Genomic DNA, 18,153 nt, shown 5'->3' on the forward strand with positions numbered 1-18,153 from the left:
ATAAAGTATCTGATAAAAACTCTTAACAACCATTTTTTATGCATGAAGTATTCTTTGTTAATTCATATTACTTAAAATTCAAGATTACAAATAAACTGTTCGTAAGTACAACTTATTAAAGTTTTATGTTTGAATTCGTGTAACTAACTGCAGATAAACAAAATCAAATACAAAATAAATATTTCATTTTAAATATAAAAAATCTAAATTATAATTAAATAATCATTGAGTTATAATAAAATATTTAATTATTATTCTTTTAAAAGATTATATTATGAAATAAAAAAATAAATTATTTCGTTATTATCTAAATTAAATTATAATAAAAAATGAATTAAATAAATTACACAAAATATAAGAATTTTTAAATAGTTAATTTGATATTGATATTGATATATTTGATATCTTCAAATTTATATTATATTTAAAAATAAAAACGTTAATTTTTTTATCAAAACCACATAAAAACCGTATTATAACATCTACAAAGACATAATAAACCGAAACATTAAAATCGAGATATATTGCGCTGCACTGCACGACTACCCTTCTAGTTACTTTAAATAAATATCATCATTTAATAAACTTGCATATTTATCTCAGTAGTAGAAACTGAATTTTCACCTACATAAATTTGTGTCGAAAATTCATCAAAAATCAGCAAGATTTTCATGTTTGATTGAAATTCTGAAACATCTGTTATTGGTTTACTTATTACAGCATTTTAGGTTATCATCTTTAAAAGTTAAATTGAATTTCTGCTTTTCTACGTTTTGTAATTACATGTTCTGTCTAAAAACGATAGTCAGATACCATGATGTTCTATTACAGAGAGTCGGCATCACATATACTCTTACCGTTACGATGAGACAAACACGACTTTTATGCTACAATAATAATGTCTGTTGTTATAGAGTGTATGATAAAGTTTTGTAGTTGGCTTCATCTGTAATAAATCTTTGACAAGAGTGCATCTTTATATGCAGATATTTAAGAACATTGAAAATTCAATTATCAATAATCTTTAAAACGTGCAACATTTTCGATGGATATCCGTCAAAAAAATATAAAAAAAAAATTATATTCATCGAAAATCCGTCGAAAAAATATGACCTTTTTAAAAAAAAATAAATCATATTCATCGAAAATATGCACGTCGAAATAAATCACGCTTGTCGAAAAATCACCGCATTCGGGAATTCATGTTTTTGCAAAGGGTTTACCGACGGAATATGTCAATGGGAAATATTTTGAACTCCTCAAAAACTGGTCGTCGGGAACAAAAATTCCAACAAAAAAATTGGCTTGTTAGGGTATTCGTTAACTATTCTCTAATAAGATTTTTAAAGTCGTAACCAAAATAAACAATTGTACGTCTTATACAAATTAGATTACAATAAACCGTTAACACGAAACATAACGATTTTTATCCTCACAAAACAAATTCCTATAAATCTTATTAAACTACATTATTGTAAAACTCAAAATAAATCTAATTAATTAGCTTTTTATAAAATAAAATAAAAAGTGTCTTATGAAAACTTATAATATTTGAACTCAAAAGTAATCATATTAAAAAAAATCCGATATTTGGTAGACCTTCCAAGGAATCAATTAAGAAAACTAATATTAAATAAATGAAGCTTTTAAACAGCATTTGATTTCCTCAAGAAGCTACCTGCCGGCTTCTATCACAATTCATCTTATTTTATGCACATTCTAAATGAAGCTTTACTTTTAACTGATTTTCGTTTATTTAAACACTTACTCGATAAGCACTTACCCATAAAATTCAACACTATCGCTTACTTACCAATAAAATTCATCATTAAAAGACCAACTTATGTGAGAAAAATGGTTATTTTGACCAACTTCCCTTAACGTAGAAGTCAAGGATATGGTTGGATAGTGACGGCTACCGAGGTCACCTATAGAAGTAGTTGAAATCCCTATAAAAGGCGTAAATTTATATCGAACAATGGATCAAACAAGCACCACAATTTGGGTCATATCAAATTAATATCGAACAATGGAACAAACGAGCACCACAATTTGGGTCAAATCACTAAAATCAACCGTCACCACCTATTCTCTGAAATTCAGAACCGTACAAAATCTTATAATACTGTAAAACATAGTACATAACGATACAAAACCATAAAAAGTTTGTACGAACCAACACAAAACAATACCATTAATATATGATAACGTGTTATGATATGAAGGGTTGAGTTTCGGTGAAAAGAACAAAAACTAAAAAGGAATCATTATCATTGGATCAATCATAATTGAAGATAACCATTGGATACACTAATGAGATACACCAGATCAATTCCCTTATAAAACACAATTCATGGGTTAGTTTGGGATTAAAGGTCATCAAAGGTCCAAATCCCTTCTTATATTTCTCGATCTGGACCCTTGATCGTTTTTATCTCACCCCCACCCCCACCCCCACCACATGAATTGTGCTTGATACGGGAATTGATCCGGAGCATTCAAGACTGTTGATCTCCAATTAAGATTAATCTAAGGATGAAGATCATTTCTTACCCTTCTCATCATAACTTTCATTTTCACCGAAACCCAACCATAAGAGACGAAGTAATTATAATTCTGAACCATCTTTTCCGCACATATTTTTGCACAAGTCATGGTCTTCACGAAAACATATCATATCTACATACATCTCACCTACAATCCTACTTTGGAGTGAAAGATCACATCTATAAATAAAAACACAAGTGAAAAGGTCAAACCAAGTAAGATGACATAAGATTCCAACTGATCTTCATGTGGGAAGGCATTGATGCTACAAATCTAAGCACATCTCCCTTCAAATTCAACAACTTCTTGCAATTTGTCTTTGATTTTAATGTATTTTGGACCTCAAGATGCTTGGCAACATTAGGAATTACAAGCTCCCTGCAATGCAGATGTAGCAATGGTACCTTTGATAATACACTTCCCTTCTGAACATCCAACCCTTCAGGCCTTCTCATCTTGTAGGCTTCCCCGCTTGTTGGCTCGAAATCAGTCCTCGGCATTTGCTTCCATCTGCTGTGCACAAACCACCCATACTTGTAGTCACCCACGATTGGTGTACCAAGAGCTTCAGCACAGTGCACCCTGATCTGGGGTAAAGGGTAAAATATGAAATTAATATGTGAAATATCGAGCCATGAATAAACTGGCAACATGGTTCATACCTGATGCTTATGGTGTGTAAGTGGCCGCAATTCAAGCCACGAACAACCACTTATTGTAGGACCAAGCACTCGATATTCTGTTACAGCCTCCTGTGAAGCTTCTAAACCAGAACCATAAGCCAGCATTACCCTCTCGGCTTTTCCTCCGTTTAACAGAACCTGTGACCAATTACGAGAAAAAAACTTCATATGTTTTCTTCGGTTGCATTTGGTACGTGGAACAGGACAGGTCAGGACAAAACAAAAACTTGTTGTCCCATCTTTGGCTTGACAATTAGACTGGGGCAGAACTGAACCAAGTGGGACAAAAATACAGTTTTTTGTCTCACCAATATAGGTGGAACTAAATATAGGGAGATGAGACAAAATAGGTAAATTACTAAATTACCCATGTAAAATTAAAACCTTAAAACCTTCCATGATTCTTTCACCCGCCAACCTCACCTTAGCTAGTCTAGTCCAATTAAGGAGCTGTTTGGTTAGTTTTCCATTAAATCCTGTATGGACAAAGCTGTATGTGTGGATTAATTTGTCTGTATAGATTGGGAAGGTTTTTGTTTACGAGGGTTTTTCATAAATGAAAGGTGTGCATTTTTTAATTAAGAGGGGAAGGTTTGGAATTAAAAAACTTGGCTTCCAACATAAAGCTCCCCCTTAGAAGCTTACTGGATAAAACATTTTCTATATCATTAAGCCACTACCAAACAGTCATGTATCAATAAGTTGCGAGTCTTGTTAAGCTCATTAAGCTGCTAACAAACAGGCCCTAAGTCCTCTCTACGTACCAAACACACTCTTAGTGATAATATAAACATACAAGAGTAAGAAAACAACCTTTGTGAGAGGGGCACAAATTAGACCCTCCTTTTCCTTTGGGGTACCTATGACCAGTGCCCAATACTTTTGATATGTAGCTTCACATGCATCATTCCATGCCTAAAAGTTGTGATGGATAACATTGCACCAAGATAAGAGAGTCTATCACATCATACACTTCCACCTTCCCCAAGGTATGAAATCAATTTATACCTTAAGTGAGGATTTTGTTTTACCGGCATCACTGAACAACCAATGAAGATGAGAGATGCTCTCTTTTGATCTGCCCATTAAAAGAATCCCGCTGCTTTCTCGATCAAGACGATGAACCTACATGGTGATAGTCACATATTTAGCACAAGGAGAGGGGTATGTGGATCGCAAATCCTTTTGAGCAACTTTGCAAATAAAACTCTCGTCCCCAAATCTAATGTCCCACCAACCACGTGAAGACACATCTTATTTTATATATAAACTTATTTAATTCATCTTTATACACACACACACTCTCTCTCTCTCTCTCTCTATCTTCAATACAAATCTCATGTACTACCTGTCGACCGACAACAGTAACAACTACAATGAACTTGAACCTAAACCTAAAATCATATTTGAAGAATGATTACCAGTTTAGGTCCCTCATCATAATCGTAACATAATGCTGCAGCTGCCAGTGCATCCATACTGTTATGAACAGCCATATTCCCCTGAAACATAGATACATATACAAATCATCAGGGAAAAGAACATAAAAACAGCCTAAAAAATAAAGTCTGAGCCAAGGAACCAACCTTAACCGGAACCTTTGGTGGCTTGTTCAGAACAAGTAGAGCGGAGTCCTAAAGTTTCAGAATAAGGTGATCAACAAAGTAAACGTACAGCATAATAAACTAGACAAAATGCCATGAAATAAATCTCACAAAACTACAAACATGGTACCTGCAAAGGTACCTTTTTTCCATCATATATTGACCAGACAAAAAAATGGGAAAAGGGCATCACATGAACTAGATGCTAATCAGGCACTAGCAAATCAAAGAACCTAATATCATATCCACATAACATGAAAGGTATAAGAACTAAAGACATGCCTTGTACATGACAAGCCTTTGTAAATATTCTATTTCATCTGCATTTGGACATAGAGACCCACTTGGTATGGTATCAAATCTTCTGGAGATTTTAGATTCAGCAACAGATACAGGCACGTAAATTGTAGAACCAGTCTTCATGACTTCATTGTGCTTAATCTGTTCAGTAGTGCAAGATAGTTGAATCAAAATAAAAGAAATAATCGAGCAGATTTACAGAAAATATTACATGGACCGGAGTGGGTCAGCACAAACTTGTTAGTAATATAAGTAGGTTTCATTCATTTATACCATTTTCCTACGTTCTCTATTCTTCATTTTATGGTTTCCATCCTGATTTGTCCTCACATCACATAAACAGGACTTATGACATGCCTTCATCTCTCCTCACACCATATAAATAGGATCCAAAATGAAATGGTAAAATGAGAATTGAGCAGTCACTGTACAAAATTTCAGCAACAAACACCTAATGTGCATGTTTTAAAGCAGCTTTTCACAACGTACAGTATATCATGCACTGCAAACAAAAATTGTGCAGTAACTTAAGTTTATACCCTCACAGGTTTCGTCTGTCCTTGCTTCCCTGCATAATGACACTCCATTTTCACCTGGAAACAATATACACATTAAAAACTACGTGTTTCAAACTTAGCAATATGTATCAATTCAGTTGCTTAGGATATAGATCATAAAACATTCAGCTTTATTACTTCTTATTCTTCTCAGTAATTTTCTTATAGTACTGTCATGGTTGTTGGAGGCTGAATTCAAGTCTAAATTGGTTTGAGTTTGGGCTCCAAAGGTCAAAGTGCCTGGAGGTCTCAAGTTCAAATCCAAGGAGGAATAAAAATCCCCTTGTGGCCACGGAGGTTCAAATGCGGTGACTCCGGGCTACCCGCAAAGCAGGTGGTCGCCCTAGGATTAGTCGGCTCGCATAGAGGGTTGGATATTTAGGTTAATAAAAAAAAAGTCCAAATACAACTTTTATACAATCTTGGTCAAGCGTCAACACCATATAACATTGTCTTTCTTCTTGGAAATTATTTATTTGTAAAGACAAGAGGCATGTAACAGTTAACTCATACTGTCATACATCCTATACAAGATTTATTGACGTCAATCATGTTAACCCTATAGATAACTATATGTTAACTTGTATAGGATGTATGATGTATCAATTTCGACACATAGCCATTCAAAATTACTATTATATGTAGTCCAGATGGATTCTAATTGGTTTTTATGATTAAGACATTAGAGATTGTATTTAAATTTCCTTTTATACAAGATTTATTGACGTTGAAAATTTTAGAAAAGTGCATATAAGAATAGAACCCCACAGGTAGGAACATGTTAGAAAGATCTTAATAGAGAGAAGTTCAAAAAGGAAATGTACTCACAAGACCCTTGTTAAAGTGGGACTGAATCACAGAGCCGGCCACATCGGCAAAATAATACTTCATCCAGCTAATAGCAGTGGTATGAGAATCAGGAGAAACATTCTTTCCAGGTAGAGGATGAGATGGGAATGGGGGCAAGGATAAGAGTTGTCGAGGCTTGTAGCCAGCTTTAGGACGACCCAAATGAGTTATGTTGTTAGATACTCGGATAACAGATTCACTACAATCAGGTGGTGGAGGAGACACTCTGGAGAAATGCCTCRCTGTAAAAGGCATGCATTGACGACGAGAGGTTTTGAGCCACATTGTTGAGCATAATGCCTGAAGATAGACAAATCAAAATTATCTATACTGCTGGAAAGATGTAGCATAAGTAACACTAGCAATACTGATTAAAATATACTTTATAATCGGCAATTGTGCCAGAAACCAAGTGAAGATCAAAACAAGGAGACTAATTTGACAATCATGATTAACCATATTTATGCTTTCTTTATACTTGACATGAAAAGAGACACTTCAGCAAGTACACAAATCAGCAGCAAATGTACTTCAAGAACAACGATTTCCCTACAAATCCTTTTAAACAGGTGTAATAGTAAACAAATGTTTGCAATAATCAGCAGATGTATGCAATAATCAGCAGATGGCTTCTAACTATATTACCTATGCTAATACGAAAAAACCAAGGATGTATGATATTGCAACCAATGGAAAACCACACCTAGATTTACTGCAATCAAGTTGAAGGTGTAAACCATAACATGATAAAGGAACACATGAAATCAAGAAACCCTTGTTTGGTATTTCAGTATTTGCGAGATTATGTGACCTGGAATTGGATTTTACTAAGATTGTGTCAAGATTCAACTAAGTATAACCACAAACTCGGCAGGAAGATTCAGCAACTGAGAGAGCATTCAGGAAAATACACACAAAATCGTGAGCAACTCAAGTGAATTTTAATATAAAAAATCAACCCAAACCAGTCATTTAACGAACTGAAAATAAAAAACAAAATACATAAGAGGAAGATTGAAGTTTCAACCTCAGTGTCCAAGAATGAACACAAGTAATGTGATCGACTAAGACATCTCATCGATCGAATAAGCTAGTTTCCTAAAACTGCAGGTCGTCACCATACCCACAGAACCTAATTTCAAAAGAAACCAATAGATGGAGGCTGTCCAAGGATTACCTTTTGAAACCTGAATGCACACGGTTGTGCTTCAACGACGGAGCAAGGCGATCAACGGTGGAGGGCACATATCGCACCGGTTGGTCGACAAAGAGAAGCGGGACGACGTCGTTGGCAGTGAGAATCAGAGATGAAAAAGAACATAAGCCCAAGCCCCCGAAAATCCCCATGCCCTCAGCCCAGGTCAGATATATAAACCCGATCAGTGATGGCCAAATCGGCCCGGGACCGGTAAGGACCGGTTGAGGAACCGTCGACAGGACCGGTTATGCTTTTGGACGGATTTGTGGGACCGGCCCCGTGAGTTAAAAGAAAGTCGTTTTTTTAACCGTTGGGAACGTTTATATGACTGTTTTTTGCGATTTTTGACTTTTTTTTGTCTTTTTGGTCTTCTAAACAATATATATGTATCATGGAATATGGTGTAAGATACCAACTCACAAAACACAAAAACACGTTCACAATTGTCGATTTCTCGCTATATTTTGCGTTTGCAGCCCGTATTCATTTCTCGCTTCCACTTCATAATTCTCATTTATTTCTCTCTTTGGTACGGACTAGTTGGGACTGGGACCGATTACCATAACCGGTTATGGATCAAGTTAAACGGGCTCAAGTTTGATGACCGAGACCAGGACCGGTTATGAGCATCACTGTTCTGGCCTGGGACCGGATTTTGGTAGGAACAGGGTTACCCGATAGTCCTAGCCCTGATAGTCCAACATTTTTTAAGACCTTTTAAATCTCGATCAGAGAAGATTGTGCCTATATTTACATCCAAATCCGACCCAACTTGGTCTTTATAGAATTTTCTTTTTGTTTCGAAATTTGAATACTTGGACCTAGTACATCTCTAGTTGACAGAGAGAAATGACGATGTTGCTTTTGTTCTTGATCTATGGATAAAATGGTAGGGTCAAAATAACGAAGTTGAACACTGATATCCGCTTAATATAAACGAACAACCATATATTATATAGCTTAGCAAATAAGTCATTGAGTTGAGTTCTTAAATTCATATTTCACAAAACCAATTATTTTTAGAACCAAAGAGTAGATAATAACATTATATACCATTTTTACAGGTTGATACCATGTTTGTTATATTTATGTTGAAACAAACAAGCAGCACAATATCCACATCTCTTCACATCCACCAGAGTCCATAAATTTCTCTTTTAGATTTAAAAAAAAACATTCTGAATAGAAAGAGATTCTGCTTTTCTTTTCAATAAAAACAAACAAATTGAACCCTTGTTTATGCCAAGTTGGTGATCACAATTTAAGAGCAGCTATTGCCTCTGGTTTGAAATCAACCCTCATGCCTAAAACTCTCCTCACCTCAGCTGGAGTTAGTCTCCAGGTCATGGGTCCTGAGTTTTCACCCCAGAAGTCCAAAATCTCCGAAACCTTCTCCAGGTTCAGAATCGTTGCCATTTGGGTTAGCCGAGCAAACTTATCCCTCACCGTTCTTTGGGTCATGCCCGAGAAATGGCTCACTAGACCCCTCACATCTCTGTCCAGTTGCAGACCTCCAAGCTGACTGAACCTTTTTTGCATCATGATGACCTCAAGCCTTTTTACGATGAACTCGATTACCAAATGAACAAAAGAGTCATAGTTGTTGCCCGTCATCACGGGCTGGAGCCATCCCGTGTTGGTCTCGACAGCATGAAGAAGTCTCTGAACCCATGGGTCATTCACCTCGTTTTCTGCATATTCCGCCTCAGAGAGCTCATAACTAACGCTTGCCACACTGTCCAAAACTGGACGGATTCGGTGTGTCATGGTACCTACAAGCTGCTCCAACCCAGCAACCAAGGCCTTCTTGAACCCATTGCTCATCTCTCCAAACTCGGATAGACACGACTTGATCCTTTCTCTATCACCTGGAGCAGGGAATACCTGAAGAGGAAAAGAAAAGGCAATTTTATTAAGATAAGTTTTGCCAATTGGTTTTTTATCCACAAAATCTAAGAACAGCAACTTGCAGAGGCAACATACTCAACCTCAGCAGGAGAAGTTGATACACTGAATTCTGGTCTTGTATGAATTAAGTTGTCTATATGGATTAAGCTAATTTGCAAAAACAAACAGCTCCTAAAACTAGTTTAGAAAGGACAAGCTGGATGCACCACGACTCCTCATCCCTGAATAAGACTAGTTTAGGAAGGACAATTCGGATAAACCAAGACTCCTCATCCCTGACTTTGCAAGAGTTGGCACGTGAAGTCTTTGAATGCACAACAATTTTTCCCTTGGACGTTTGCAAGGAGGTTGTTTGTGAGACTCATACCCATGACCTTCCGGTCATAAAGAAGTAACTTTACCAATTGCTCCAAGTAGATGTAGAACAAAAGTTAACCAGTAGGAAAAAAAGGATAAAACAACGAGCAATCCTCAAACAAACTGATGCACGCTATCTTTTCTGTTAGATATAGTAAATACATACAGGAGTTAGAAAATGTCTATTCAATAACAGTTACCATTACATGTGCAGACATACCATTTTTTTGACCAACCTTCCTGGGGAATTTGCATTCTAATTTTCAGTCATTTTGATTTGTTGTAGCTAAAATTGATACATAACCAAGGAATATGTTGCATCTAATCACATTGGTAGAACTTCAGCATGTAAACTCATTAGAGTGCAACTGGTGAACAGGTTATCTAGCATACATAAATCAAATACATGTTCTTTTAAATCCACCCTTCAAAAGCATCACCTACTTTGCAAATGAAACGATAACAAATCATTATGAATACGAACAACGAAAAATATCTACTTGCCGATACTAAGCTAAAACCACTTAATTTTGCTATTCGATCATAAAGGGAAAATTTTACCCCCCTCCTCCTAGGCGGCCGTTTAGTCCAATTTCTAGAACATTGTATAGGTTGAAGACCACTACAAGCATCAAAATTTCTACAAATGCTAAGACAACTACAACTACCATCATTTCTAGAATGTTACAAGATACAGGAGAATGCTAAAACTAGATACACATTAACACATGAGCATCCTAAGGCTACTTGAAGCTTTCTAGGGGATTACAAATCCTCAAAGATAATGTGTGCCAACTTGCGTCATAAACGCATATTTTATACTGATGGTTAAAAATGGTGGCAAGGAGAGCAAATTGTTACATTCTCCTCCAATTCATGGTGTCATCGGCGACTTATTTCCTTGTAATCATGCTTGCTCTGCCCATTCATTTTTCCTCTTTATGGGACATATATCAGCCCTATGTTAAGATTACCTCTCCACATGGACGCCTAGGATTGCACAACCATAGCATCAAAGTCATTTTCTTCTTCTTGCCATTGTTGCTTTGTTCTTCATGAAACCACACTACCATCCCTTAAATCTTTGTTTCTTCAGGTAATCTTCACAATGAGCATGAGGAATTGAGAACATATTCCCAAGCCAAAAAGGGAGGGTGAAGGACCTTTTTATTTTTTTAAAGAGGAGGTCATTACAAACAGTTGTAGGATGGTTAGGAGGTCAATTTGGTACTATGGGGAGTACAGAAACAAGTAGGGAGGATAGAAGTATTCATTCAATTGTTCTAAATGTAATTCATGCACCAATAGTGGTGAGAGGAAAAGGTCCGGCTCTGGAAGATTTTTGTTATTGTTTTGAGTGGAAAAATAAGTATTTGATTGGAGTTCAATTTGATCAATATTTACCGAACTGAATCAACTCATTAGACATGTAACAACATTTAGGCATAGGCTTAGGATATTCTCCCTCCATCCTTGCTCAACGTTCTAACCAATGCATCGAGGGTCTAATTCTCAAATCTCAGACTGTTGACATATCCTCTTATCTTATGAAGCTAAACTTAGTTGACTCGGGTCTTTTCTAAGTATGGTACTCTACCAAGGCTGTCAATATACATGAGGGCTTCAACCACATCTTTAATCTCACGTCACTCGAGCTTTTGGGAAGCCCATGGCTTGAGCCCATCCACGAGGATGAGTATAGAATATAAAGCATCTGGTAGAAGAACTTCTTAGCATGGTCCTATATGGAACATTCATGATTCAAATCCTTAGATTGCCATCTCATTTGATAAGTGAGTTTAGAAATGTAAAATTGCTCCACGAGTTTTGCCTTGAAAGCACCTCATGAATCTATGTTTATTGTGATGCTTTGTGTGTCACCACACACAAGCAACGTTTATGAGGTAAAGAGTAGCAATCTATACCTTTACTAGCACCTAAAGTTTAATGTTCCAAAGTAGGGTGTGCGTGTCAAGAAAACAAAATCTCCATGGCCAACAAAACATCACGAGACTTAATGCAGTGAGCTCCCTTCTTATCGAATGGACAAAGATCTCCTTAGCCATTTTGTGTGGCCTTAACATCAACACCATCCCACTTGAGATAATAAGCCTTGTATGGAAGTGATAAATAAGCTACTAAAAACCAGATATAGTTTGACAGAAACTCAAAAGACTTTTTTTAACCTCGAGTGATCACTTATTTCATGCTTATGCAGAGCTCTCCTTGTTTTGTAGGAGGTTCCATCCGCTCAAGAAAAGTTCTAGTTCCAAGAAGATCATGGGTTCCTTGCAAATCCTAAGTGCCTAATTATTACAAGAATCAAGAGAATTCTAGAATGTTACAAGATAAAAGAAAATGTAAAATATCTTGGTAAACAGTAGACCATCCTCGAGCCACTCAGGCTTTGTAGAGTTTAATAACCTATTTATACATAAATATGTTTCTTTTATACGCTCAAAAAAATTATGAGTATGCAAATATACACTTCTTCTACGAGACCAATTTCATTAGAACGAGTGGATAAGCATACTTTGTGCAATGTAGACCAAGTATGTTTAACCTAGATGATTAGGGCAAGGCTATTAAGAGATTGAATAAACAAAGAGTACTATGATTAAGCTAAAGGTACAAAGTGAGTGTATGTCGCCTTGAAGTTAAAGTCAACCAGACAATGAAAATGGTGCATCTAAAATGGCTAAGGTAGACTGCACAAAGCTCTTTAAAGCAATAATGATGGAAGTCACCAGAACATTTGCTGAATAGCAGCTCCATGTGCAGGGATGCTAAAACAACAGAATCCTGATAAATCTACCATAAACTAAGTTGTTTGAATGAAGACAAGGATGCCCCAAGTCAAACAAGAGGGTCAAAAGTCAACCATGGCAAAAGGAGTTGCTTGAGGAAAAAGAAGCAAGTGCTGGAGAAACAATGCTATGAAAGAACAAAAGATTAATAAGACAATTGTTGAAACAACAACTGTCCGGTCAATCTGAAGTATGCAGAGCTGCTTGGAACAGCAACTGGTTGCCAAAGCTCTCAACAAATAATAATAGCAGAACAAAACCAAACAAATAAGAACAAAAACCTTCAAGTCAAACAAAAAATTCCAGATATAAGAAATGAGGCCAGGCTAGCGGTAAAAGAAGACAAATATGTTTGATTGAGTAAAAGGAATTCTAGGTTTATGAATCCTTGCAGGGTATATACAGGCCCAAGAGAGGGGGATTGGCAGCCCCTCACCCTCCAACTTTGATGACCTTAGTATAAACAAGGAAGCCCTTACTTTGCACCTGAAAACTAAGAAAACTAGAGCAAATAAAATAAGATCGAATTGAAATATTGATAGAAGTGTTAAGAGCTTTTTGACTTCCAAGCTTCTAATAAGGGTACTCAGCCCATCTAAATGGATGTTAAGTACTTGAAAGAAAGCATATGAGAAATTATTTTGCAGACACCCACCTCAGGGTGAGAAATTGGTTTCAGAAAAATGAGTAAATGGCTTTACATAAATAAGTTTTCTGAACTCTAGATTGTTTACACGCTAAGACCTTCACAAGATCAAAGGAGAATTAACCAAAAGAAGTTCAAGTTACAAATCCCTTTTTACACAAAACTTCTACATGCTTGGCTGCTTGCATATGACAATAGGACGACACATCCATCCTTAACTTCAACTACTTGTTGTGTTTGAACTACAGCCAGTTCCTATTCTGTTCCAGTTTGAGCCTTGCATTCATTTCTCTTTGTTGGATCAATCATATGGCAGTTTATTCATAACTGCTTACTGTATGAACTTTTTAATGTAAGTTGTTGAGGTTCCGTAGCCTTTATGATAATATTGAGCTAGAAAATCTGAGCATGGCACATATTTGTTCTTATCATAATCTTTAATGCATGCATGACAAAAGGATATGAAAACATATATAATTGGTTGTCTTGTAGCACCAACAGAGAACTACTACTATACCATGATATAAGAGTATAAGGTGAAACCTTTTGAGACAGAAAATTGGCATGACGGTCCTATTGTAAGCAAAGCCTTTTGAGATGACATCAAATGAACTTTCTACGTGATTTTGTCCAAGTAGAAGTAAATACAAATGAGTTGAGTTCAGAAGGACAAGTATGATCTCACGAATAAAAGTCTTGATAAACACTAGTTTGTATTTGAAGATATCCATGTTTATTTGTGACTAATATGAACTATGGAGTTATGAGTCCATATTATTACTTCATAATGCATTCTCATTTCCATTGGTTATTTCATTGCTTTTATAGTTTTTCTTTCACTGTCAATATTGCCTAACCACTCTTATCACACTTAATTCTACCCTAGTGCATGGTTACTTGTTGAGCTTCATCGCTTATACCTTATGTTTTCCCACCTAGGTCACACAAGACAGGTGCATGACTGATAAGGGAAATTAGAATAAGTAGCTACACGTCTATATATTACGTTTGTGATATTTGTGAACTTGTACTGAATAAGTGAATGTAATGTTTAATGTGACTACGTATTATGCACAAACCATGAGTATTGCAATTTGTTTTTAACTGATACTCCTACTCATTTCCCATGCCAGATAATGATTAAATGAGGGGTGTCACATGAGATAATTGTGGATCCTTTATTAGAGAATGCTTGCACTTGCCCCATACATGTACGTCGGGCGTCTACGTGACAAATCCCAACTTGAAAAGGTAGACGAGGACATAAGGCAACAAACGTAATTGTCATTGTTGCTTGAAAAATTTAGTTTTTTCCAAATATCCATTACTAAAGCGTCAGGGAGACTAAAAGATTTAAGCATTGTTATTAAAGTATAAGAACAAAGAAATTATTGTTTGAAGTGAATAGTACTACTATTAGTTGGCCTTAAACAAAATTTGAAAATAATAAGTCAAACCTTGAAAAATTTAAAGAATATTTTATTGTTCATGACAAAATGGCATGGGACTGCCCATGTTAGGAGAACAAGCTGGTTTTACCATTTGCTTAATGTGCAAGGGGAAATGTTTGAGTAATCCTTGCATAAACATTAACATTCGTCAATATTGTACCCCTATAAAATTAATTTCGTAACAACCTTCAGTGGGTAGAAGGGTTTTCTTGAAGGGAACAAAACCAACCTTTAATTCTTCAAGAGTGATAATATGAGCATTTTTAGGAAATAAGAGAAAACACAACATAGTGGTGAATGGGTTTAGATGACGGGTACTCACCTCAGCACATTGCTCTTCAATCTCATGTCGTAGTTTCAGGGCATACTCACTGCTCACATCCATGTTATTCAAGGCAGTAGCAATATCGATTCCTGCCTTCTGCACTCCAACACCACCCAAGAACAGCTTTCCTCCAAGGTTGGGCTCCCTCATTTTCTGCTGCAAAGCATCGTTATACTCACCACCCAGCAAACTTACAGCACTGCTCAATGCAGCAATAACAGAATTAATGTTGGAAGTGGATATCGACCTACGACAGCAACTCTGTAGAACATAAAACACATCATCAACCATGGACGTTGTGAGGCTGTCCATTACATGCTCATCAATCTTAATAGCCTTCCTGACATTTTCCACCATGAAGAATCCCTCCAAGATCACATAATAACTAGTTATGTCTTGAATAACTTTGCTAAAATTCCCACTCCTAAAAGCTTTAGTGGCTCGAGGAGTCAATTCTGGATCGACATGACTCAGCCCCTTTATCTTTGAAACCATATATTCGGTGTAGTCCTCTCCCAGCTGTGTAAGTGACAATATTTCTTCCAGATACAACTCAATTTCCCTTGGGTCCGGGCCTTCATCCCCAGCAGCGGTCAAATCGGTCTTGTAAGAATTGATCTCAGACGTCAATTTGGACAACTTACGAAACTCCATGTACTTTTTCAATATCAAAGAACCCCTAGAATCGCACTCTTCTTGGAGCTCGCAGATTGCATAGACAATGCCATCTTCTCCACACAAACTCCTCAATATCTCTTCATTCTCTTCGATTGCTAGCACGATATCTTTAAACAAATTGGTCAAACAGGCAACAAAATTTACCTGGCTCTGATTTTGCTCCATGAGTTCCACCAACTGCTCAAATTCATGTTTAGATCTCAAAGATATCACCTTTTTTAAATAACTAACATAGACCTGTAATCCTTCTTCTTCCAAAGCCAGAGGCGAGTAAAGCCTGATGAAACGAAGGACAGTGGGGTGGTCTCTCTGGTCCACAGCCGCTGATAGTCTTCGCCTAACAATTGCTTCGAGTTGTTTCTTAGAAGCAAAGAGCATCTCCCTCTGATCTGCACCTGAATCCTTGTATTTTGCATCTATCTGGAGGAAGGTTTGGACATAATTAGCGGCTGACTCAAAGTCTTCGTTATCCAGGGCCTTTTGAACGCCATCAATGCAGTTGGACCTTTCTACAATGGCATCTATGCGAAGGAGGGTTTCATTGACGCGAGATTGAGCAAGGTCGAGTTCACGGACCTTGCTGGAAACCTGATCGGCGAGAATACAAGTGGAATCAACATTGGATAGCATGTGATCGGACTCGGCTTTCACAATGTCAAGGACATCGGCAGATTTCTGGAGGAAAGAGAGATGCTTGTCAAGATCGGGGCGGAGGGAGAGGATGTTCTCGAGTTGGAGATCTAGGCCACGCTGGTAGGCAATGCACTCATGAAGGAGACGAGTCATGGCTCCAACATCTGTGAGCTCTTGGACGTGTTCAAGGGCCTCAGCAGTACCAAATTTAACAGACGAAGAAGAGTTATAGGTTTCTTCCTCTTCTGTCGCCGACGGTGACGATGCCATAATGTACCGCTTGATCAAATTCTTTACTCCACCACAGTTATTTGCGATCGGAAGTAACGAAACCCTAATTTCACAGAAATTGCAAAAGTCAAGGAGAGGAAAGAACTGAAAATCAAAAACGATGAAAGGATGGAGAAGTGAATGATCAGAAAAGAAGACGCACACAGCTACGGGATCTCCGGTGCATCACATTCTAACCGACTGAATGATCAGCATTCAACTCCCCCATACAACTCTATCATTTTATGCTTTAATGAATTTTCGCATCATATATATATATATACATATACATATATATATATATACATATACATATATATATATACATATACATATATATATATATACAGGGGCAAGATCAAATGTTAACCAAAGTTTTTGTATTAACTTTGTTAACCGGTCTTAGCCATTCAATCATTCAATAAACGGTTGTGATTAATCATGATAAAAACTTATTTTTTTAAATTTAAAATTTCATAAAGATAAGTGAACAAAGTTGAAAAGGTTATTTAGGTAAAAAAAATTATGTAACTCCCATATCATTAATTGGGAGTTACAAAATCAAAAAAACTTATGATTTTTGTTAATATATTTTTGTTAATATAAGAACCATATTAACACAACTATATATATGTATATATATATATATGTCAAATACGAACAAAAAATTGACATATATATAAACTTGGACTGCATAGCATTTATGAACAAAATATGAACATAATAAGAATAACTGTTATACGAAAGGAAATAAATAAATAAAACGAGTATGAACACAATATGAATAGCTTATGAACAATAGTTCCTTCATTATAAACACATTCAGAAGCGATCATTTGTCAATTGCAGTTTTATACATGCATTGCATCCACACCGTTTAAGGTTCATCCCTTGTTCATATATGTTTCTGGTCTTATGTGGTTGTTCACTCTTTATTCATATCGTGTTCACCCCTTGTTCATATCGTGTTCACCTCTTGTTTATCCATAATAGCTTGAACGATACCGGAGATTTTACTACCGTGTTTCCTCCACGAATTAAAACTCATAAAACAATAAAAATGAAAGATCAAGATTAAAAAATAAATAAAAATATCAATATTATAAATACATATTTTTAAGGATTTTATGATTTTATAACTCCCCTTTATTGGTATGGGAGTTACATAGCTAATGAAATTACTTAATTACTCTTGGCATTAAATTGTGAACATGAGAGAAACCTAATAGAAGAATGAATTGTGATTGGTTGACATGGTTTGCAAAGTTAACAAAAAACTTTGGTTAACATTTGATCTTGTCCCTATATATATATATATATATATATATATATATATATAT

The 18,153-nt window shown here is 36.2% G+C and overlaps 2 protein-coding genes across 6 annotated transcripts in view; both read right to left on the bottom strand.

Moving 5' to 3' along the window:
* Window positions 1-2,603: 2,603 nt before the first annotated feature.
* Window positions 2,604-7,844, bottom strand: LOC112522433 (RNA pseudouridine synthase 3, mitochondrial). 3 transcript variants are annotated; one of them, XM_025131532.1, is made up of 10 exons: window positions 7,718-7,844; window positions 6,520-6,840; window positions 5,674-5,727; window positions 5,117-5,275; window positions 4,817-4,864; window positions 4,652-4,732; window positions 4,239-4,355; window positions 4,044-4,145; window positions 3,210-3,368; window positions 2,604-3,134 (listed from the first exon to the last, which is right to left on the bottom strand). In XM_025131532.1, exons 2-10 carry the CDS (start codon window positions 6,823-6,825, stop codon window positions 2,754-2,756), a joined length of 1,407 nt encoding a protein of 468 aa, XP_024987300.1. In that variant the 5' UTR covers window positions 6,826-6,840; window positions 7,718-7,844; the 3' UTR covers window positions 2,604-2,753. The 3 variants fall into 3 exon arrangements, with proteins under 3 accessions (XP_024987300.1, XP_024987301.1, XP_024987302.1); XM_025131533.1 differs by lacking the exon at window positions 5,674-5,727; XM_025131534.1 differs by lacking the exon at window positions 5,117-5,275.
* Window positions 7,845-8,861: 1,017 nt separating this feature from the next.
* Window positions 8,862-18,153, bottom strand: part of LOC112523020 (conserved oligomeric Golgi complex subunit 4) — an 11,132-nt gene continuing 1,840 nt past the window's right edge. For all 3 annotated transcript variants that reach the window (XM_025132437.1, XM_025132438.1, XM_025132436.1), the window contains 2 exons: window positions 15,230-16,877; window positions 8,862-9,622 (listed from right to left, as the gene is read on the bottom strand). In XM_025132437.1, the coding sequence (XP_024988205.1) occupies window positions 8,993-9,622; window positions 15,230-16,813 (2,214 nt within the window). In that variant the 5' untranslated portion in view covers window positions 16,814-16,877 and the 3' untranslated portion in view covers window positions 8,862-8,992. The remainder of the gene's footprint in view (window positions 9,623-15,229; window positions 16,878-18,153) is intronic.

This window comes from Cynara cardunculus (genome assembly GCF_001531365.2).
Source record: "Cynara cardunculus var. scolymus isolate 2C chromosome LG 12, CcrdV1, whole genome shotgun sequence".
Lineage (NCBI taxonomy): Eukaryota > Viridiplantae > Streptophyta > Magnoliopsida > Asterales > Asteraceae > Cynara > Cynara cardunculus.